Source organism: Chinchilla lanigera, unplaced genomic scaffold (genome assembly GCF_000276665.1).
Source record: "Chinchilla lanigera isolate Chin_1 unplaced genomic scaffold, ChiLan1.0 scaffold00061, whole genome shotgun sequence".
NCBI lineage: Eukaryota > Metazoa > Chordata > Mammalia > Rodentia > Chinchillidae > Chinchilla > Chinchilla lanigera.
In genome coordinates this window covers 549,661-574,140 of record NW_004955462.1, presented here as the reverse complement: position 1 = coordinate 574,140, position 24,480 = coordinate 549,661, and the positions used below count along the sequence as shown (strand labels likewise).

At 43.4% G+C, this 24,480-nt stretch overlaps 1 protein-coding gene across 4 annotated transcripts in view; it reads right to left on the bottom strand.

Moving 5' to 3' along the window:
- The window catches only part of Camk1d (calcium/calmodulin-dependent protein kinase ID), a 428,006-nt gene that overhangs the window by 245,100 nt on the left and 158,426 nt on the right, over positions 1-24,480 (bottom strand). For all 4 annotated transcript variants that reach the window (XM_005398082.2, XM_005398083.2, XM_005398085.2 and 1 more), the window contains exon 2: positions 15,376-15,507. In XM_005398082.2, the coding sequence (XP_005398139.1) occupies positions 15,376-15,507 (132 nt within the window). The remainder of the gene's footprint in view (positions 1-15,375; positions 15,508-24,480) is intronic.

The following is a 24,480-nucleotide window of genomic DNA, read 5'->3' as shown; positions in this document are numbered from 1 at the left end:
GGATTGTGATTCCACCTGACTTGTCCTTGTTGCCCAGGATTGTTTTTGCTATTCTGGGTCTCTTCTGGTTCTAGATAAATTTAAGGCATGTTTTCTCAAGATCTGTAAGGTATGCTACTGGTAGTTCGAGGGGAATTGCATTGAATCTGCATAGCAGTTTTGGGAACATGGCCATTTTCACAATGTTGGTTCTTCCTATCCATGAGCAAGGAATATTTTTCCATTTACTGAAATCTTCTTCAGAGTACTGTAGTTTTCATTGAAGAGATTTTTTATTTCTTTTGTTAGACTGATTCCTAAATATTTCAGTTTCTTGGCTATTATAGTGAAAGGTATGGTTTCCTTAATTTCTCTCTCAGTCTGTTTGTTGTTTGTGTATAGGAATGCTATCGAATTTTGAGTGTTGACTTTGTATCCAGCTACACTGCTGAATTTGTTGATTAATTCAAGGAGTCTTCTTGTGGAGTTTTTGGGGTCTTCCATGTAAAGCATCATGTCATCTTCAAATAGTGATAGTTTTACTTCTTCCTTTCCTTTCCTTATTCCTTTTATTTCTCTCTCCTGTCTAATTGCTCTGGCTAGTGGTTCCAGAACTATATTGAACAGGAGTGTGACAGTGAACATCCTTGTCTTGTTCCCGATTATAAAGTTAAAGCTTTCAGTTTTTGCCCATTTAGAATGATGTTGGCTGTTGGATTGTCATAGATGGCTTTGATCAGGTTAAGTTAAAGACCATCTATTCCTACCTTCTGTAGTGTTTTTATCATGAATGCATGTTGGACTTTGTCGAAAGTTTTTTCTGCATCTATTGAGATGATAATGTGGTTTTTGTCTTTGGCTCCATTGACATGGTGTGTAACATGTATAGATTTGCAAATATTGATCCAAACCTGTATTCCTGGAATGAATCTGACTTGGTCATGAAGTATGATTTTCTTGATGATTTGCTGCATTCTATTTGCTAGTATTTTATTGAGTATCTTTGCATCTACATTCATTAGGGAGACTGGTCTAGTTCTCTTTCTTGGTTGGGTCTTTCTCTGGTTTTGGTATCAGTATAATACTTATCTCCAGAAATGAATTAGGGAGAATTGGGGGAAGTTCTTCGTTTTCAATTTCACTGAAGAGTTTGAGGAGTGTTAGTGTTAAATCTTCTCTGAATTTCTTGTGAAATTCTGCTGTGAATCCATCAGGGCCTGGGCTTTTCTTTGTTGGTAAGTTTTTAATCACACTTTCAATCTCATTAATTGATATTGGGTTGTTCAGGAATTTGATATCTTCTTGACTCAACCTTGGTAATTTGTACATATCTAGGAAACTGTTCATTTCTTCTGAATTGTCTATCCTATGGGAGTAAAGATTTTCAAAGTAGGTATTAATGATCTTCTGAATTTCTGTGGAATGTGTGGTAATTTCATCCTTTTCATTCCTTATTGCATGAATCTGACTTCTTTCCTTCCTTTTCTTGATAAGGTTGGCTAGGGGTTTATCAATTTTATTTATTCTTTCAAAGAACCAACTCTTTGATTCATTTATTTTTTGGAGGGTTTTCCTTGTCTCAATTGCATTAATTTCTGCCCTAATCTTTATGATCTCCTCCCTTCTTTGGGCTTTGGGTTTGACTTGTTCTTCTTTTTCTAAAAGTTTAAGATGCAGCATTAGGCTATTTATTTGTTCTCTTTCTGTTTTCCTTATGTGTGAATTCACCACTATAAATTTCCCTCTGAGAACTGCTTTCATCGCATCCCATAGATTCCAATAAATTGTATTTACATTTTCATTTGTTGTGCAGGTATTTTTTAATTTCATCTTTAATTTCTTCTGTGAGCCTTTGGTTGTTCAGGAGGTTGTTTTTTAATTTCCAAGTGTTTATGGAGTTTCTGGAGTTCCTTTTGACATTAATTTCAAATTTCATTGCACTGTGGTCAGATAATATGCATGTGATAATTTCAATTCTTTTGCATTTTGAAGGTATGCTCTATGGGCTAAGATGTGGTCTATTTTAGAGAAAGACCCATGTGCAGCTGAGAAAAATGTATGTTCTGATGTGGTGGGTGGAACACTCTGTGTACATCTACTAAGTCCATTTGTTCACAGCTTTGGTTCAGATCTGTTATTTCCTTGCTGATTTTTTGTCCAGTTGACCTATCTCTTTGTGTCAATGGGGTGGTGAGGTCCCCTGTTACAATAGTGTTATTAATTATATGGGTTTTCATGCTTGTTAAGATTTGTCTTATCTATAAGATTTGTCTGTATCTATATCTTATATAATTTGGAGCTCTGATATTTGGTGCACACATATTTATGATTGTTATCTCATCCTCTTGCAGTTTTCCCCTGACAAGTATGTAGTGACCTTCTTTATCTCTTTTGATTGTTGTCAGTTTGAAGTTTACATTGTCTGCAAACAGAATAGCTACATCTGCTTTTTTCTGTGTTCCTGTTGCATGGAGGATTGTTTTCCATCCTTTCACTTTTAGTCTGTGGATTTCCTTTTGAGTAAAATGTGTTTCGTCTATACAGCTTATCATTGGATTTTGTTTTTTAAACCACTCTGCCAGTCTGTTTCTTTTGACTGGAGAATTGAGGCCATTTACATTTTTAGTTATAATCGGTATGTGTTGATTTATCATTGTCCTATGTTATTTACTTGTGCTGGTGTCCTACTTTTCCTACCTGTTTACTTGCTTGCTCTTCTTGATGTTTCATTTCTACTGTTGTTTTTGAAGTTGTGGTCCGATTTTTCTCTGTCTAGAATATCTTTTAGTTCTTTGTAATGCTAGTTTTGGTACCCAGGAAGTTCTTCAATTGTTCTTTGTTGTGGAAATACTTTATTTCTTACTTGAATTTGAAGAGTCTGACAGGGTACATCAGTCTTGGTTGGAAGCTCTATTGTCTCAGGACCTGTAATACTTCACTCCAAGTTCTTCTTGGTTGGATGGTTTGTGTTGAGAAGTCTGCTGTGATTCTGATGGGCTTTCCTTTGTAGGTAATCTGTTTCTTTTCTCTAGCAGCTTTTATTATTCTGTTCTCTTGCTGGAGATCTGCGAACTTGACTATTGTATGTCTGGGTGTAGTTTTATTTTGGTTGTGTTTGGTTGGAGTTCTATATGCCTCATTTACCTGTATATCAGGTTCTGTTTCCATACTGGGGAAATTTTCTGCTATTATTTCTGCAAATATTCTTTTTATGTCATTTGTGTTGCCTCCTGCTGTTTCATTGACTCCTGTAAGTCATACATTATTCCTCTTTTCCTCTTCCTGCAGCTGTTAAATTGACTTTTCCTGAATCCTTGTTGATTTTATGAGATCATTTCTTTCATGGTAGGTAGCTGCCATGCTGTCTTTAAAGTCTGAAATTCTATCTTCGGCTTCATTCAAGCGGTTTTGGCAGCTTTCAGTGGAAGCTTTGTTTTCCTGGAAGTCTCTCTGAATCTAGTTCAAGCGTTCTAAGTTCTTTCTATATTTTTCATTTAATGCATCTGTCCATTTCCTTTGTTCGTCTCTTTTCTTATGTGTTTCTGCTTCAAACTTTTTGAGCAGTTCTTTCATTATTATTGTCATTTATTTTTTGCCTGAGAGATTATTTCTGATCTCATCTCTTCTATGGCCTTATGGAGTTGTTTCTTTACTTCCATTGCAATCATTTCAGCTATTTCAGGCATGTATTTACCAAGTTCTCCTATGTCGATATCTCCTGGATTTGTTCTGAGTGGGGTGGAGTTCTGGGATTGTATTTTAGTCCTTTGTTTTGTCATGTTTGATACTGGATGCAGAAAGCTCAGTTTCCTTCTTCAGTGGCTGCACAGCAAAGGACCGCTAGTGTCCCTAGTTCTCCTGTTGCTCAGGTTTGCCGCTCAGTATCTGCTGAGAAGCACTACTTAGTTTGAGGTTTTCTGGCAGTTGTTGATGTGTATCTAGTTATCCCAGGTCTCAGACCTGGGCATTGGTGTCAACTGATGGGAGACCATCTGATCCAGCGTTCCCTTGCAGTTCAAGGCACATGCATGGCCCAGACTCAGATTGCACTGGTGTGACAATGTCAGTCCCATGGACCTATGTTCCCAGGCAGTTCAGGGTACAGGCAAGACCCAGACACAAACTGCAGGGTCGATAGTTTGTGAACCACCTGATTCTGTGTCTCCAGTCAGTTCAGGACACATACAGGAACCAGATGCAGGCTGGACTGACAGCAATCACAGACTGCCTGTGCCTGTGACTCCCCAGGGTGTCTGTGCACAAGAAAGCATGGACTTGAACTGTGGGACCAGTAGCTCTTGGAGTGCTCCCTCACTTGGTGCAGGGCATGCACAGGGAGAGCCCACACGTGAATGGTGAGAGCAGTACCCGGGCTTTCTGAGTTAGGACCTCCTGTCTGCCATGGGTGCACAAAGGGCAGAGACTCAGACTGTAATGGTGGTGGGGTACTGGGTTGCCTGCTCTGCTCCCAGAAAGTAGATGAGAAATACCTGGCTCTCTCTGCGAGTTTCAGCTGGGAACCGTGGTGGTGGGAGTGGGTTGCAGCCTGCCCGGTTCTGCTTCTTAGTCAGTTCAGCATGTGCATAGGAGCCAGACCCCAATTAACTTTTAAAATAAGACCCTTATGCAGTTAAACAGAAGGAGGAAGCCACAGATTTGCCTCCCAAATTTTAACACAACACCAGATATATCTAATATTCTATTAACACCCAGATTTGAGGTATATGATAAATGTGCCCTCTGTCACCCACTACTCCCCCACCGGCTCTATCATGTGACTTTTGTCCTACCTGAATTAAAAATACAACTCCCACGCAGGCATCCAGAGTGAGGGAATCAGGCTCAGACTTACAGAAACACAATTCAAACTATTCTAACAAGACTCAGGGACTCATTCATTTTACAGAAAGAGCAGCATGACTCCTCTGCTCTAAAACCCAGAAAGGAGGCTCATTAGAAAGAACAACTAATACAGGAGTAGAGCCTTATTTCTCCGAGTTTACTTTTACACCTAGAAAAATACAGGTAGTCGTGAGGAAAATCCCATGGCCTCTTAGCAGGTCAGCCTGTGCCCAGAACCAGAGAGTTCACTTGCTGGCTCACTCATCTATGCCACCCCATCCCTGCCTCATCTGCTGCATCTCACAAAGCACTCTGCCCACCCTCCTGTTTCCAGAACATTCTGGAAAGGCACAGAGAGGGCAAAGGATGAAATGTAGTAGGAAAGAAAGAACATATCCCCCTGGTCCTCTTGGATTATGTATGACCTCATACCAGGAGCAGCACTTTCTCTATTTTCCAGATTATTCCAGATCTGCCACTGGATTCTCCCTACTGAAGTTCTGAGAGGTACTCCAGAAATTCACTCTATTGAGGCAACACTTACACAGATGGCAACAAACCTCACAGGCACCTAAAATGGGAATGAAGCCTTCCCAGGCTTAACCTCTAACACGGCTCTGAGGCTGGCCTCAGGGCCCTTGTCCAGTAAGTTCCATAGGAGAGGAGGTTCTTGAGGGACAACTTCGGAGCAGCCCATGCAACCTGCAGCAACAATGCAACCTCATGAAAAGGAGGAAAGGAGGGAAGAACAGCACATCCACCTGAAATGACCAGAGGAAGGGGTCACTGAAGCCAGGCTGATAGCCCATCCCAGAATCGGGCAAAGTCACTGGGGAAAAGTGTTAGTCCTTGCCAAACATGCCATGGGGCTTTTAAAAATGAAGAAGAGTCATATTCTTGCCTTCTCCCACTGGATGCTCTACAACAGAAGGCAGTGTAGTTTTGTGGAAAACATTCTGAATCAGAAAGCCTGAAACCACCTGTCTGGCCAAGGTAGTGCTGTGACCCGGGGCCAGTCACTTCACCTCTCTGGACCTATGTCCTCATCTAAAAGTCAGGAGAACTGGTACAAGAGCTCTAAGTTCTTTTTTCAGTTCTAATGTTCTATGACTAAGGACACAAAGGGAGGTTTTTTCATAGGAGCCTTCTCAGCAAAAAATAGTCAAGCTGACATGCTTTTGACAACTCTGCAACTAGGCTACAAACATCACCAGAGAGCCCTCTCTGCCGGAGAGTGACCAGCCACCTCATCGCTGCTTCCACTACTTCCTGTGTCATCAGAACAGCCTGGGCTCCAACAGGAGCCTTGCAGGTAGACAACATCTGTGTGACATGACTTCAGGGAAGGCACCATTCCCATTCTCTAGCAAGATGTCCTCCACATTTAAGAAAAACACACACAGAAGACATCTGGAGAGACTGTATTCTCCTAGGTACAGTGTCCATGGGGGGGCAAATATCAATATTATCCCCATTTCATGAAAATGGATGCCAAAGGCTGAAATGCCTGGGCAGCTTCTGGACACATTTGCATACCAGGAGCTGCAAAGATAGGTAGGCTGATTTTTGGGTCTTCACCAGTATTATATTCTGCCTCTCAGCTGGCAAGCTATGGTAAGAGGTTTACTCTTTCACCATTAGTAAGCATCTCCTACATATAGAAGCTATGACCTACATCAAGAATAAGTGACCCTTTTCTTAAGGCAAAGCATTGGAGGCCAGATGGATCTGATGATAAAGGAAAGAGATGAAAGACTTGGCTTTGACTTCCCACTATACCTACTGCTAGTTATGTTTAGTAAGCCTGAGTTCACCATTTGTAAAATGTGACAAATAGTATCTACTTCATTGGTTTATTATGAGGATTAAAAAAAAACAGTGCTGACAGAAGCCTCAGCTCATTTCTAAATCATGACCAAAACAGAATATCTGGACTTAAAAATCTCAAGGGCCATATGGAAATTGCTCTGGATTTCAGTATACCAGGTTGGAACAAAAGTTTCTACTCTGACTTGAAAGCTCCCAGCCTATTAATTTAATCAGCTAGCCACTATTTCTCACTATTTCTTAGAGTCATACAACTTTGGTTGCTGGAGTTCCTAAAGTGCTGATGGAAATTTCGCAACAGACAGGGAGTGGTCACTCCAGCAAATGGAGATGAGCAGCACAGGGGAGAGCTCTCCACTCTCTTCCCAGATCCACTGCTCATCAAATTCCAAACTATACTTTCACCTCGGCTTCTCTTCCATAAAATGGACAGCACAGCTTCTACTCCTCCCTCCTGCACAGGAGTATTCTGACCTCCCCCAGTAGTATGACGAGAATGGGAATGTCCAGTATCTGCCTAATACCTAACATGTGAACATTTTAAAATTCATAAAGGCTTTTCATGTGCCTTGTCTTCTTCATCAGGCACCCTATGCAGAGTAGATGCTTGATAAACTTGAGAGTGTATTTACTAAATGAATCACAATAATGTTTTGTTCTTCAACAGAAACATAAAAACTAAAATGTATTTAAAGGCGTGCATATTTATAGACATACATATAATTACATGTATGTACTTGTGTATATGTACATATGTACATGTGTGGGCAGTTAATCAGTTCTGTAACCAAAAACTGCATATCTCTTCTAGCAATATATTTCTAAAATATTTTTGTATGTGTTTGGATTCCCAAATGATATCAATTACCTCATAAAGTCAAGACTAATTTTTAAATATTTATGAAAGAAAAATGCAAACAGTTAAAAAGAATGGATACTAAATCTTATTAACCAAATTGCATGCTACCATTGTTTTAAAAAAAAAAATCTTTCAATTGTATATTTCCCCAAACCTGGCTTTGTCCAGTCACTAAAACCTCTGGTCTCTACTTTAAGCTTTGAGAAAAAGACTTTATTATATAACCTTAGAATGATAAGCAACAGTTTAAATCACCCAAATGATCACTCAGGACTTCAAGTATGTAAATGAAATGCATTCATCAAATTATATATAATTTTAAAAAATGAGTGAGATGTAAATTTTCTCTAAAATAATTTATCTACTCATATAAATAATGCCATAGTCACATAGAAGATGGAATGAAAAGACATAACCTAAAGTTAAACAGAAAGCAACAGTGGATTTGTCTTGTGTATTTTGTTTTCTGCATCTGCCATCTTTGTCTCTCTCAGGACTTCCTGCACTAGATCTTTTATATAGTGTGATTCTCCAATCTAAGCTACTCTGACATTTTTAGACTACAAGATACACACACAAACACACACATACACACACACACTTTCCTTGGAATTATTTAAGTGACATTTATATAAATCATTAGCTAAGTAAGTTTACAGAAGAAAGAAAATATTTGCCAAGATATAGGAGAAATTGAGCCACCACCTAGTCCCTAAGCAAATACCTGCATTCGAGGAGGGGAAGCCAGCACAAGGAAATGAGCATGCAAATAATTGACAGTGTTTCCAAAAGCATGTTAAACACATTTTTCTCCAACTACTCTAGACACCTACAGAGTAATATATATAGCACAAAAGGTGGCAGAAAAAGCCAGACTGATTTAAGTGACTTAAGCAAGCATGCCCTGTTGCCATAGGACAACCATCTCTGCCTCGAAGCTGCCTCCTCTTCCAGAACACTTGGTCACTGGGGTGGTTCATTTTCTGGGTCAACTTGACTGGGCCAAGGGATGCTTTCAGAGCTGCCAAGCATTACATGGTGGGGTCTATGAGGATGTTTCTGGAGGATCTTCCACACCGATGTGGGTAGCATCACCAATCCTAAAAAGCTTAGAATAAAATACAAAGGCAGTTGTTGGACTCTGGAAATCCTTGTTCTCAGGCCTTCAGACTCAGGCCAGGACTTATACCACAGCTGCCCCAGTTCCCAGACCTTAGGGCGTGGAGTGAATTACACCTCCTGGCTTTGCTGGGTCTCCAGCTTGCAGGTGGCAGATTGTGGGAGTTCCCTGTAATTGGCCTCCATAATTGCATGAGCCAATCCCTCAATAAAACTTTCTGTCTATAACTACATACATCCTATTGATTCTGTTTCTCTGGAAACCCTCGTCTAATGCAGTCACCAAAGCCAGAGAGAACTGGGTCAGTTTAGCTTTGTCCCTCTCCCTAAATCCTCTTTGCCCAATCACCCCACTGTTGCTAACCTCCTTAATCTCTCAGGGGTTCCCTCATCCCATGCCTCATTCTCACCATCAGACCTTCAGTTCAGGGCTAGATTCAGGGCAACCACAGTCCCTGTGGAAAGCAGGTCTCACACACTGCTCCAGGCAGACCTTGGTGCTGGGAAATCTCAGAGGGAAGGGTCCACTCAGACAAGAGGCAACAGGGCCACCCCAAAGGAGATGTGTGTCGCACTGAAGCTGGAAAAGGGAGGAGGCAATGAAACATAGGAGTGCGAATGGGGAGGTGAAAAAAAACTAGAGATTACAAAGGAGGGGTCATGAGGGATGCGTACAAAGGAGTTGGATTCTATCAATCAGATGGCTGCTTGGAGCAACAGAAGGCAGAGTCAGGACCAGACATGCATTTAAACCCTCATTCTCATAGTGCAGGGGTGGAAGCCCTGGAGAGAGGGAGGCTGTTCCACAGGAGCGGCACTCAGTGTGGTACCAGGGAAGCGGGAACCACAGCCTGGGAGGCACTGGAGAGATTAACCAACATGCCCACTCGGCATCCCATGAACATCCCTGTCTTGTAGGAAGGGACACAGCTAAATCTATGTCCCCTCAATCCAAGGGTTTTATAAACAATGTCCATGAAATTAATAGACTACAAATGTACTCATTCTGGATCTCACAGCAAACAAATAAGTGTTCTGTCATTCTCTGCTATGGACAAAGCACCACAAGAAGGCTACGTGGAAATGCTGATGCCTCCTCTCCTGGCTGTGCAGCTTTTTTGGCATCAAATGAATTCTAGTTCTTCCTACAGACACACCCAGCTCAGATGAAATAAACTAAGATCACCACATGGTCGGGTTTATGGTCAACTTGGCAGAAGGAGCCACACCCTGGAGAAGTTTAGCAGGACTCCCAGAAATAGAAAGGCCAGACAGAGAACAGAGGACAGGAACAGAACCCAACAAGGCAAGATTCTGTGTTCAGATCTCTGACAGGACCACAAGGTATAGTTAATTCTTCCTTGGGATGAGATGCTCTCCTAAAGCCTGGTTTGATAGGTCCAGGAAGGAAAGTGTTTAGATTCCAGCAGGACTAGGGTCATTCAGGAGACAGGCCCACACATGCACACCCAAAGCTTGCCAAGACCCTGATTTTAACTACACAATACAGCAGTAATCACTACCCAGCAATAATAACTTACCTTACCCGCAAAGCCCTGCTTTACATAAGCTGCATGTTTGTTTCTTTGTTTGTTTGTTTAAAATCAAAGGACCTTTAAATAAGGGTTTTCCAGATTATCCAAGGGTTCTAGGAGTATGAGTGATACGTCTGTCTCCCTGTTGTAATTATATGGGGTTTAGCTATTAGTTTTCATACTTTTCGCCTGCATTCTCCACCCTAGTGCTAATTCTCCAGAGATGTTAGAACATCCCCTCCGAAGCAGATCAGACAGATCCTCAAAAATTTGTCTTGGTGTCTGTGAAAACCTCAAGCGTCAGCTTTACTAGAGTTTAGCCATTTTCAGATATTGGAAAGATGGTTCTGTTCACCCCAATCAATTACTTTCTATTGACATGTATGTTTCCCTAACACGCACAGTGCACTGGCATTTGGCAGTGACTTAAATAAGTGAACAAGACAAGTCTCATATTGGAAGGAAGCTGCAGGAACAAGCCAAGTGTTAGTGAGTTCACCCTCTCTGAAGGCTGCTACTTAATCCCAAAGCAGATGCCCTCTTCTTGGGGTACAGATGCTGCCTGCCCTCCTGTTAGTCTGTGCTGTCTGGCCTGAGGGAACCGGAGCAGTAAGCACTTCCCAGGCCTCTGGAGTGCTGCCCTCCCATATTCCAGGTGCCAACATGCTCTCTGTACTTCCTGCCTGCCACCTGACCTTGGGTCACAGGAAGCTCTAGCATCCGCCACCTTTAACATCCATGACCCCATTTGACAATGTGCTCAGCACCACACTGTGGTAACCTGACCAACATCTAGGCCACTTTTTCCAGGCTGGGAGCCACTGTTACTGCCATTACTTCTAGGATGTTTCTCAAGAGAAAGTGCTTCCTCTTGAACAAGATAGTGTCTTGTACCTGCTCCCCACTGAGTCCAGGGTGATGAACTTCAATCAATTCATTGTTCCCATATGCAGTTCAGAGGAAGCATGTGTAGTCTTCCTCTCCGTGGAACCTCTCACCTAAAGGAAGCATGGTCTATGGTGTGTTTCTGCATGCATCTGTACTCAGCCGGCCATACTCGTGGACCAATACAGAGCAGGATCAACCCCTAAAGATGAGACCAAGGGTAGGGCCTGAGAACAATTGTTCTCCACACTGAGTTGGTTGTGTGTTAGAATCGCTCGGTGAGGATTAGGGAGGTGCTTTTTCAATTGTTCAAACAGCCCACTGGAACTGCCCATTCTGAGTCAACTGGCCTAAGGATAAGTGTGGGCAGTGGTACAGCCAGAAATGAGAACCAGTGCTTTAGCGAAAGCAAGAGGGACCATTAGCTGAGACTCCCCAGTGCACCAGACAGATGACAAAACCCCACAATTTCAAGGCAGTTCCTGCCCAGGCCCCTTTCTCAAGGTCAGACAGCGTCTACAGCCTAAAAGTAATCATCAGAACAGCATGTTCAGCTTTGGTGCCGTTTTTCGAGACAGAACCTTTTTAACCAAGGGGAGCCTCAGTTTCCCTAACTATAAGGGCTGCTCTAATATATCTCTTTTTGTTTCTCCTGCCCATTGTTTTCCAGCTTTATGCATCTCCTTCACTCTTTGTCTCTCTCGTAACCACAAACTGTTTATATATTTGCCTTTCTACCCCTGGAAAAACATTTTATGTGTTGCCTTGAAATTAGATTTGAGCAGTGCTTGCCCTCTAAGTAAATAAAACCACAGAAACCATAAACTGTAATGCACCCAAGGTGTGTGACACTGACGATGATATATCCCACACTGTATAAAATACTCCATTTGTGGGACTGCAACTAACATTCTGTCTGGAAAAGCTCGTGATGAATCATGTCGATCCAGCCCACCAAACACTGAGTGGGGCCAGCAGCTCTCCCTGCTGCATAGCAACAGCCTACCGCAATGCTTATCAGATTTGCTTTTTCTTCCCTCTGAGCTTGGTTTAATATCTACTTATCAAGTAGAAAATTCATTTTGGAACTATTTTCAGAGCAAGTACAAAGACAACCACAAGGATATACTAACTACATTACTTTTATCCAGTAAAATAAACAAATCACTTACCCTATAATAAACTCACCATGTAGGAGGGCAATAAACTCACCACGTAGGAGGGCAAGCAGCCTCTCAAATGGGTATGCTTACATGACAATCATTGTGGAAACATGTAAATGACCAGAGGATATCACAGAATAAAGCAGGTCTATCTGGGACCCCATCTATGGTGACTAAAGTGCCAGAAGATTCATTTTAATATGTTTTTCCAGGAAATTTTAAACTCAGCATCCCAGATCTCCATGTGGACACCCCAAGACACCTACATTCCCTTTGTCCACGTCAGAATGCATCACCTGCCTTCCTGTTCTTTTATTTCTGATCTGTTAATGAGGTCAGTATCCGCCCAGTTATCCTATCAAAAACCTACAGTTACCCAGCATCCTGCCTCTACCTCCACATTTCTGTGCTCCTTCCAAACCTTCATATCCTAGAGATATGACTGGGTCCACATTCTGGTACCAGTCCCTTCCATCCCTACCCTATAGCCCTTGTTTTAATTTGTTGCTTCTTTATTTCTTTGCCTGAATCTTCCAATGATTTCCTATTCTCCATGTGTCGAATCTTGTCTTCTCCAACATAACCTTCTAAATTGTGCCACAATAATCTTCATGAAAGATCTTGATCACAATTCTCCTTTCATTACCAGCCTTTCATGGCTCCTCAGTGTCCACTGCTGTTCAAATCCCAAAGCAGAACATGTAACACCCTCTATAATCCTACCTCTTTCTAACTTTGACCTCCTGGGCCTTCCTTGGAACTCATTTTCCTCATGAGATGAATCATTCGGGGGTGAACACTGGCCTGTCCCTCATCTCCTAACCTCCATTTGGGCTGCTCCTTCTAGTTAGAAATGTCCCTTTGTCTTTCTGCCCTGGCAAAACATACTCATTACATCAAGACATTTCTCCTCCATGAAACCTGCCCTCAACCTCACCATGAAGGAAAAGAGCTGGGCACCTCAGTCTTTGGGCCTCTGGTCATGCTTGTATCACATCATCCTCAATTTTATTGCACTAATTAGTCACAAAACTGTTAGATCAGAAGGCAAAGGATTGTGTCTTCAACTCAGCATCTGACAGCACTGCCTGACACACACTGAGGATCTGATAAATATTTGTTAAGTGGATAAACTTCTCAAAGGACAAGATTCTAAGAGGGATTCCAAACTGTTTTCTTTACAGCTCACATGCTTTTCTTTCAGCTACTTGTGATGTGGAATGGCCTCTTATCCTACTTGTAAATCATTTGCAGAGTACTGAAAAATAAATCAGTATAGAAGATAAATCACCTCCTGTCTCCTGAGAAATCATTTCTTTGTTCCTTACTCCAGAAACAAGAGTCTGCTTCAACGTACTCTAATAAGTGATAGAAATTATCAAAATGAGCTGCTCCAAATCCCTGCCCCTCCCTGTTTTACATGGCTTCTCCACGATATGATGACGTGCATGAAGCACAGGGTGGAGACACTAATTAAAGAAGAACATCCACGGCATAAACCAAGACCAGCTTATAAAGCCTACATATCCCTGCCCATGTGGCTGGAAACTAACACTAAGCACAGAATTTGACTTCCTCAGCATTTTTACTTTTAAGCACATAAGGAAGTCACATAAAAATGAAGGCACTGTCCTCTGTGCAGCCGCAGACAGCCCCTGTGCCTGAAGTCAACATCTGGAAGGCTCCAGGCCCACTCAGAATTCCATCTAAAATGTCAAATATCTGTGAAGTGTCTGCAACTTCATGTCACCAGCGAGTCACTCCTTCTCCAAGCACTGATTTCATATTGGAAGATGGGCAATTTAAATAAATGTTTCATTAACACAATGTTTTCCTGCTTAATGCTAATGCTCTTAATTTGTTTTCCTAGACTCTCATCCATAGAATCATTTCTTGCAAACCTCCTCAAGACAGTCTGAAACTCTTTGCTTCCTAATAGGCAATCCAGAGAACCTAGAAACCAAACAAACAAATAAGCTAAAACCCTGACACCAGAAAGCTACAGGGCCCCATTTGTTCTGGAACACACATGGAAAATGCTGTGGGTTTTTCTCTGAGTCACACAAAGGTCAGAACAAGACAGGCTGTCCTGACCACCTCAGGGGTGCTGAGTTTGGACCGATGGCAAAGCATCCTTCCATGGGACACTGTTGGCCCCAGAGCGGTGAGAAATGGCTTACATAGAAGAATGTGGAGACTGTGACATTTTGTTGTGAGGCCCTAAAAGGCTTGTTGCCATTTAGCTTTGCTTATCTGTGATGGGATTCTTGCTATGTGCTGATTCCAAGGCCCAAAAGTTTCAAGGATATTTTGAACATCTTTTATTAATAGCAACTCAAAAATTTCCACAGCACACTGTTTAGATTCATGACAAACATGCAAATGCAGGTACTATATAAGGGTTCATTCCCCTATATTTTGTGAGATATGGTGGAATGGCTTAGTCCTGATAGTGTAGGGAACAGGGTCAGACATGACTCTAAAAGATCATCTGGGGGTGGGTCCCGTCATGTAAGGACGGTTTGTCTTTGTCATTGTACCAGGGAAGACAACAGCAAACTCCACAGAAACTTCTGGGAGCCCAATGCCATGCTTGTAGCACAGAGCAGGGAAAAAGATCACAAAGTGCAGAAACAATTCTAGAAGTGTGGGCATCCCAGGCTCTGCTATGCAAGTACCACACAGTGGGGCTTCATGCAGCAATATTAATGATATTGGGGGTGGGGGGCAGCTACCCATACTGCATAGCAGTGCTGTGGTAAGCACATCACAAACACCTGGTGAGCAGCATCTCACTTAGTCCTCAGCACCCACAGTGAGGGGATGGTAGGAGCTTCACTTCGAGAGGAGACTCAGGTTAGGGAACTGTCCCAGGGTCATCGGCTATAGTGAATGGCAGGGTCTAAGCTCAAAACCATGTCTGCCGTGCTCTTTGGAAAACAGAACAATCTCCGTGACTGCCTGTATGCTGTAAGGGAAGTCAGGTCTCCAGGGAGAAAGTGCTCAGATAGCACAACATGAGAACAGCATTCAGCATCTTCGGGCCAGCAGCTGGTGGTCCCCTCTGACCTTGCAGCCAGCAAGGGCACCAAGCACCTGGCACCTGGCCCTTGCTCAGCAGGACCCTCAGGCAGGTAGGAGGAGGCCTGGCCCCATTGGTACTTACTTTCTCAGAACCGCGATCTCATTCTCTATGCTGCTTTCTTTGCCCTTCAGCGCCTTTTTAGGAATGCACTTCACTGCAAACAGCTTTCCAGTTGCCTTCTCTTCTGCTAAAACCACTTCAGAAAAGGCCCCACTGTGAACAAAGGGGAGAAAAGAAGACTTAGGCTCAGGAGTTCTGGTTTCACAATGGCTCTTCTAATCCCAATACCAAAGCCTGAGTGACACCATCAGTGGGTATGATCACAGTATCTCTCTCCAGCATGCCTCCTTACCAAACACCTTCATGCAAAGAAAACAGGCCAGTGTGTACCCATGCAAAGAGACGGGGTGTTGCTGTGGGTTTGGTCCAAAGGGACCATAGAGGTGCACATGGGGAGGCCACCACACAGGTCTGCTTGACACCCTGTCACACAATGCATGCCATCCCTTCAGAGCAAATAGGAGCACTCGGCAGGGAGGGTCCTCCTGCAGAGAAGACTGGATCCATTAGCAACTGTCAGTCCTCCCCTAGCCATGCAGGCTAGAAAGTCATACTAAAATCCCCAGGCTTCCCACAGGCCCTTTCATCCAGCAATGATTTCAGAGCTCTTTGCGAACACTGAATTAATTTTCATGATAGGTAAGGCTGTAATTACAGTGTGAGCTGGTACAACACGTGGTATTGATATGAGTTAATTAATCACTAAGGGTAGGCAAGTTTTCATTAAGTAGTTTGTTTCTTTTTTAAACCAAACAAACAAACAAGGACCACACAGTGGAGAAGACCTGCTTGCCTGAAAATATAAATTTAATTCTGCAACAGTAGAACAACACAACAAAACCAGGATGTTTGGGGCCAGAGAGGCCCCTCCTCCCCAGTAGGGCAGAAGCCCCCATACTGTGATGCAGGGACAGTCTCCTCCACTTCCTCGAGACCAGAGCAACTGGGTTACAGGCATCTAGGCCAGGAGCAACTCTGATTTCCCCAGAGACATCCAAAGATGGCTCCTCCACAATACAATGAGAGGCAAACTCTCCTGTGACCAAAGACATCACTGGAAGCACTACTTTCGCCCAAGTCCCAGCCTCAGGGTCCTCATACTTTGGTCATAAGCAAAGCAATGCCTGAGCAAGGAGAACATATTCTTCTCTCCTTTTTCTTTCCCATCTAACAGGGCCAGAGGAAGACAAATATATATATTTAAAATCCTTTCTAGTGTTTTCAGTGAGAGACATCCACATCCAGTAAGTGCAACTGACTGCGGTCTTCAGGATATTGTTTCTACTGGGACACGAACTCTCAGGAGAGCCCATCTATCGTCATAGTTTGCATCTAATCACACAAACCTGGGGGACAGAAGACAGTCATTCCATGAAATAACCTAGCAAAAATCTTCAGAAGAAGGATCTTCATCCAAATCTATACATGATTAGGAAGTAAAATCTCCCTTCTGAAAACCAAGATATCCAATCTTCGAGAACCAGCCAGAACAATAATCATTAGCTGTAAATATACAGAAACCCTCAACAGATTTATCAAAGAGTGATACAATCAGACAGTCCCAGTGATACTGGTCACTGCCAATGGCTTTGGGCCAAAATAACCAATTCAGACCACCAGACTCAGGCCACCCCTCCCACCTCAAATCCAGGATAGACAAAGATGGAGTCATCTGACAGATGGTGGCCCTAAACGTTCGATGTTCCCTCCTTGTGCTACCCATAAGGAAACAAAGGTTGCATTACAGCATAAGGGGAAAAAAACAGTGGGGAAGGACTAGGGGTGATTTGATTCCAGGTATTCCACCCTACTTCAAGTTTCCACTTGAGTCCCTAATGCTGATGGCACCGTGGTGGCCTTGCTCCTTAGTCTGTCAGAAGTGCTAAGCCCACTTTCCAGAAGTCAGAGAAGCCCGCAGCAGCAGCAACCACCTGCCAGGGCTTGGGATAAGAGCTGCTACCAGGCCTCTCTTTGGTGGCTCCCCCTGCCCAGCCCTGCACACACCTGTGCTTTCCTCTAGGGAATCTGCAGACAGCAACAGACAGTGGCCAAGGCCGTGGCAGAGGAAACATTCTGCTTTTATGAAAATGGGGCCTTCAGCTGGAAACATAGGGTACCCACAGGGAAAACTGCTTCCTTGCTCTGTGGATCAGTCCCTCCTAGAAAACAGGGAGAAGTGAGCTCATAGCACAAATAAGCCTTTAAAGGGTGACAAATTGGGAAGGGAGCTGAGAAGTCTCCAGAGCTGGCAGTGCTGGGCTGCTGCAGGGAGCAGAAACAAGGGGAGACAGTGGTGTCCCTGAATGAAGACTCTCTCTGTCTTTGTCCTGGGGAACAGACGCACTATCGGTGGGCCTGAGTGAGGGCAGTACAGCAGCCCCTGGTTTGACAGACATGAGCCACGGAGGTACCCAGGAAGCGGTTCAGGATGGCCCCAGGAGGACAAGGAATCCTCAGAAGCAGGCACTGGGTCAAATGACAAAGCCAAAGATACGTCCCATTCTCTTAGAATGGAATTGAGCCTGTAACACCACCTGCAGATGGGACCCCAAAAGAGGTGAAAGGAGGAATTTGAGAGGAGATGTGTGTACCAATGTTCACAGCAGCATGGGCCACAATAGCCCAAAGGTAGAAGCAACACAAGTGTCCACGGACAGACAGACATCCAACAGACAGACAAAATGTGGTCTGTACATACAACGGAATATCACTTACCCTACCAAAAAAGGAATCTGACATATGCTCCAACATGAATGAATCCTGAGGGAGTGGTGCTAGTTGTACTAAGCCAGTCACAAAAAGCCAAATACAGTAAAATGCTACTTAGGTGAGGTACAGCTGCTAGGTGGCATGTGCCACTTGATGTTTACGAAGTGCTCTGGCATGTATCAATATCAACTAACCCAGTCCTTACTTCAACCCCAGGAAGTACAGTACCCAGGAAGTTATACTTCCCCTGCACTTCAGACTGAGGATGCAGAGCTCAGCTGCAGAAGTAGTAGGGGCAAAAAACCAAACTTTGTTTCCTAACCCTCTGAGGTCCTCTCAGGAGCATACTCTTGTAGGGTGTTGGCTGCTCCACCAAGCAGGGCTCATAAGCACTGAAGGTGACAGCATGGACAGGCCAGCCCCTGTCCTGCCAGGGGAGCTGCTGTCACTTCTGAGTGTGCAAGTCCACCAGCTTTCTCAGTTGGCCAAACAATGGGCATTTCTCTCCTGTAAGCTTTCCAGAGATGGAGCACTCTGGTCTTAGGGAACATGGAATTTGCAAACTTATTATTCTCAAAATAAACAGAAATCACTTGAAGATACTTTCCTTTTTGAAGAACCTAATTAAAAACATCAAAACCAAACCATGAATGAAGAGTTTGGGTGCTCTGAATGTTAAGGACACAGCACAGCACCTGTGTGTGTGAGAGGGAAGAGGTAGAGGAAGGTGAGGAGAGAGGAGGAGAAGCAGCAAGGGGGCAGGAAGGACTGGAGCGAGGAAAATGATCGGAGAGCTTATTTGTTAAGCCTTTAGACACACAAGAAAATAAAACCCAAAGGACAAAGAGTGACAATGTTTCAAACATACAAAGTCAAAGCAAGTTGCAAGGCTGTGAAACCCAAGTATGGCGCATACAAAACAGAATGGCAGGGCACTAGGCCAGCCAGTGTGGTCCCACTGGCACCTGGGGACCCCCGGCCCACCTGGGAACTGCCAGCCTCACCCTGCTCCACTCTGTAATCTCACGATGCCCCTCACTCCCACTGGACTGGAACCAGGCAGGTGGGCCCCAGGGGTTCCCAATGGCTAAGACAGTCGTGTCATCTCCCTGCTGGACTTAGTGGTGTTTGTGTGACATTTGATCACCTCCACCTGCTTCCTAAAACTCTCATTCCCGGTTCCACGACATGGGTGTCTCCTTCCTCCCACTTTCCCCACCTGCTCCTCTTCCTGCCTTCAAATGTCAGTGACACCCACGGTCTCACCCACAGAGCCCTTCCTTCTGCCTACTACCACTTCCCCTGGAAAACCCTTGTTTTCTCTAGTTTCAACTCCCAACTCCCCAGGATGACCCACTACCTGCATCTTTCTCAGGTGCAAATCTCATCTTCCTACCCTTTCCAGGGCCTCTAGCCCAGCCCAGCCAATGGCTGAGGTGCCTCTCAGGAGCACACCACCACCATGAAAAGCTGTCTTCATGAGGATCTTCCATCTCTTATACTCTCGTTTCTAACCCACTGACCCAGATAGAAACCTGTCCACTTCACCCCGCATCTCATCTCCATCAGCAAGTACAACAGGTCTTCTGCTAAAGTGACTCCCAAGGGTGTCCTTGTTACTCTGCCTCTGAACAATCTGCCTGGTTGCCTTCTGGTCCCTCTGCCTCCAGCAAGCCTACTGCCTCCCTGTTCTCACCTGGCTGCTCCTGGAAGCGCTTTCCTAAAATAAGGATCTGACTGTGCTGCTCCCTTTCTGAAATCTTTGAGGTTCCACATCCAAGGTACCCTTCCAGACCTGCCCCTACTCAGCCCCTCCCTGACACCAATGCCTCCACCTGCACGCCTCTCCTCCACGTACCACACCACTCGAGGGCAGTTTGCCAAACATGTCTGCAACCTTTCACACCACTGGCCTTTCTTTGAATCCTGCCATCTGCCCCCTCTTGAATGTCATTGCTTTGTCCTACTGCTTGGCCATATTCCATTTCGTTTGTGAGGGGCCCAGATGGTATGTTTCCTTTTCTTTTAAGGTTTGCTTGATTGTCTATCACCTGGATGATGACAGCCACATGCATGTCTTATGCTCCCACCACCCCAGGCACACACATGCACACCACTGCAGTCCTGTGGGGAGACCAAGAGCTCTACGTCATTCTTTTCAGTGCCACCATACCTAACAGTAATTGGCACCAACTGGTCCCCAAGAAATCTTGGATGACCCATCCCCAATATGTGGGGTCCTCCTCTGATTCCTACCTGGCTTTCCACACATCTCCTGTGCTGCAGATGGAAAACGTAAGTAATATTCACTAATGACCTTCCACTCAACACTGAGGAAAATGCATCGGTCCCTTTCCTGCTTCTAAATCACTGTTTAGCCGCTGAAGATAAGACCCACTGAGGCTTCTCTTGAGGTACAAAAATTCCTCGAGTTCTTCCTCATACATTTTAAACCCTGTACTTACTTGCCCAAATGCTTAGATAAAATTCTACAGCTGACTAATATCACCAAACTAATCCTGAGATGACCGTTTTTCCTCACCAGCAAATATACTCGATTTGCAAATTTCTAATATGTGATATTTCTTCCTATGAACTTTCACCCTGGTGAAATGAGGTAGTAAAGAGAAAGAAGATGTTTATATAGATGAAAAGATGTTAGAAAATGCATAGTAGTGGGAGAAATAAAAATTCCAATGTTCTGAAAAATTGCATTTTTCTGCCTAACAAAACATTTATTTGAATTATAAAGAAGCCATTATTCTATTTTTTTTTAAATACCAAGTTCTCATTGAAATTAAATCTCTGTGAAAAATTACTAGAAAGGTCAGACAAAAAGTTATTCTTGAGATGCTAAATATTTTCTGCACCTGGAGATAAGCTGCACAAATTGCAAAAGTTGAAGCCTTCCCCCTTTTCTTCGCATTTCATAGAAAATCAAATCATCACCTGGAGGTAGCTTACTCTGACTATAAATCAGGTACTCAGCTGAAATTGATCAATCTTTGGAGAGCTGAATTCCCAACCCTATGAGAAATATCACATTTTCTATACTGACTAAAGAATTTTAAACAACTACTTATGCTTTTAACTTCATAAATGATGGTTCTGAGAAAAGTTGCTTGTCAGTTTTAAAAGTGGAATGCTGGTGTCCCCATTCAGACCAGCTATGCAGGGATCTCAACATACTCCTCTGGGAGTGCCGGACCTCAGGCCCCGGTGGCCCAGAGGAGACCAAAGCAAAGGAGGCTAGACTCCGGGACTGTCTCACCTCCAGTTCCCTGAGAAGGCAGGACAGACCCTGTGCCCAGGGGATATCTTGGCAAAATGCTGACATTTAATGGTTTTGTGAACAACAGATAGACAGGTACCTTTCAGTTGTTAAACAAAATCATGGAGCAATTCAGAACATCTGAACTTCAGATAATGTTCATCTACTGAGTGAGATCAGAACTCTAATCTAGGCCAAGTCCAGAAATACTGTAGCTAACTCCCCTCTCAACTACAAGTTATTATTATTAAAAGTAGAAGGTGGGCCCACTGGAACGAGCCTGTAGTCTTAGCAACTCAGAAGGATAAGCAGGAGGATAAGTTTAGGAGCTTGGGCACAGCCAGAACACCACAAGAAGACCTCATTTCTCAAGAGAGGGACAGGGGAAGAGGAGGAAAAAGACAATGACTACAAAGAAAAAAAATCAGAATAATAATCTGCGCTTCCAAGCTGAGCACAGTGGCATACTCCTGTAATGCCAGCATTTAGGGAGGCTGTTGCACCTGTCGCACCTGGGCAGTTTAGCAAGACCCTATCTCAAAATTTAAATAAATGAATAAATAAATAAATAAATGAATAAATAACTGACTGGAGATTTAGCTTAATGGTAGAGAGACCCTAAGTTCAACCCCCAGTACACTGGGGGTGGGGCATGGGGAAATCTGTGGCTTCTGCTTTTCCAGCTTTTAATATTTTTTATCTTAAGTTGTTAAGAACAAATGTCAAGTAGCATATAAAAAGAGCAGTGCAAGGGTTAGCTGCTCTAAATGCACTTTCTTTACAAATAAATTCTTTTCTCATTAAAGAACTGAATCACAAAAGAGAGAAGACTTCAGCCTCCAAACAATCTACTGTGACTTTCACGTTTCAGGAGCATTACCGCATTCATCAAATTGAACTGTGGAAAAGAATCCTTTAAAACTCCTCTGGCTTGTAACAAGAATAGGGAATTCTGGGGCTGTCGTTTTGATTCACAACAGTACACTAAACTAACCATTTGGTAAAATTATATCCATCCCAAATTAGACCAAGAAATAATCAGATGGTGCTGGAATGATAGGCCCTATTAGTTTAGAGTCAGCGATTATTGGCTTATTGCCTTTTCATGCTTTTTATTTGTTCTACTTCTGAATCAGATTGATTGTGTTATTAACTTTATTAACAGCATTGCCTCCAGCCTACTAGCACTACTGTACCTCACAAATGGGTCTCCAGACCTTCCCCCCAGGACTCCAACCATAAATCAAAGTGTTTTTTTCCACTCAGTATATTATCCCCAGGGTCACACCAGGACAATATTAAGAGCTGTTTTTCTTTTTTAAAAGAAAAAAAAAAAAAACCTAAACAGCAAAAAATAAAGTAGTGACATTTGGCCTGAAACAATCTAAGAAATAGTTGCCTTTTAAACCTATTGTTCCAGAGCATAATCAATTCTTCAAATGAAAAAACCTGTCTGCTAACCCTACCAATAATCTCACTGACCCCAGGGAATCCAAATGGGTAATAACAGCAGCTCTCCGGACCAAAACCACACAATTTTAGCAGGAACAACTCTTTTTTTCTGCTAGAACCTCCGGTTTACACCCTTCACTAATTCACACGCCATTAATGACATGCTGTAGTGCTAACTCAGCACAGATGAAAGAAAACCAAGCGCAACACAAAAAAATAGTTTGGCTAAGCAAACATAGCAAAAAGAAAAGCCTTGATTTCATATCCTTCCAGAACACATGTGTGTGCATGAAAATTGGTATCCAATTTAGATAGAACATCTAGTCATCAAAGTGTGTCTGTCACTTGGCAGTTATATAGTACGCCATAGGTTATGTAGTTTATAAGAATGTTTCTCTGCTAAAGGTATCAAGATACTAGTTCCTAAAAAAAATCTATAACTCAGGCTCTTATTAATTGAGCCAGTGCCTCACCAACCAGCACAGATTAGAGACAGATCCCTAATTTCAGTGTAGATGCTGAGGAAAAGGAAGACTGCTACTCAAAACACTACTTTTCACTGAAAAATTCCCATCTTCCTTCTCAAGTGGTAGATTTCACAATGACAATTGCTTTCTATAACAGCTGAGAAGAATGATGAGGCACTCTTAACTGTTCATACGATTAGCCTGCTTTTTGCCCAGGTTGAGTCTCATGCCAAGTGCTTGGGGACGTCGAGAGCCACTGGAGCAGGTCTAGGTTATGACAATACTTGTCATGGGGTGAGGCATCAAAATGCTGGTGCTGTCACTGCCTGTGACATCTTTGGTTTCCGAAGGTTTTTCTGTGGCACTAAATCTTTACTGTTAATAGATTCGCTGATCCAAATGCAGGAGACAAATAAATTCCAAGTGAATGCGTACTGCCACCCTTTAAAGCGCACGCTTCATCAAACAGCACAGCCTCTGCCTCTCACTTCTCTGACAGCTCCTATCCTTCCTACTGTCCACACATTGCTTGTCAAAGTTAATATGGAGCCAAAATGAGCCAGTCATCCTTCTCTTACTGCCCCAACAGGGAGCATTTATGGGTGCCTAGTTTTTTGAGGCAGTGGCAGTGTAAAAGATCCAGTTTTTCCAGCATTTTTAAGTCCCCTGAAACCACAGCTAAAAAGGGCAGTAACACTCACTTGGGATTGGTAAAAGCCTGTAATCCCAGCACTCCTGGAGGTGAGGCAGGAGGATGCAAGTCTAAGCTCAGCCTTGGCAACTTGGTGACTTAGCAAGATCCTATCTCAAAAAAAAAAAGTATAAAATAGTTGAGGATATAACTCTGTATGAAGGCCTTGGCTTCACAGGTCAGTAACGGGGTATTGGGGGGTGGCTAATAACACTCAAAGACCCATCGAGTGTCTGTGTGGGCCACAGATGCCCTTGTGAGGATGCCTTCACTCAGGCAATAGAGGTGAAACTGTAGATGAACCTGGAGCACCTGGGTACCACCACTTTGCTCATCAACTGCGCGGGCCTCCTAGAGGCCACTTATCACTGCAGTCTCTGTAGATCTCCCCTGTGAAGGGAGTTTCTCCCCACAGAGTCAGCACTTCTGAGCATTCCCTTTCTCACCCGTACCTTGTCTGGCAGACACCTGGCACATACTTGTGCCTTCCTTCTCTCTGAATGCTATAAAGACCCAGAGTCCTAACATCAAAGGCA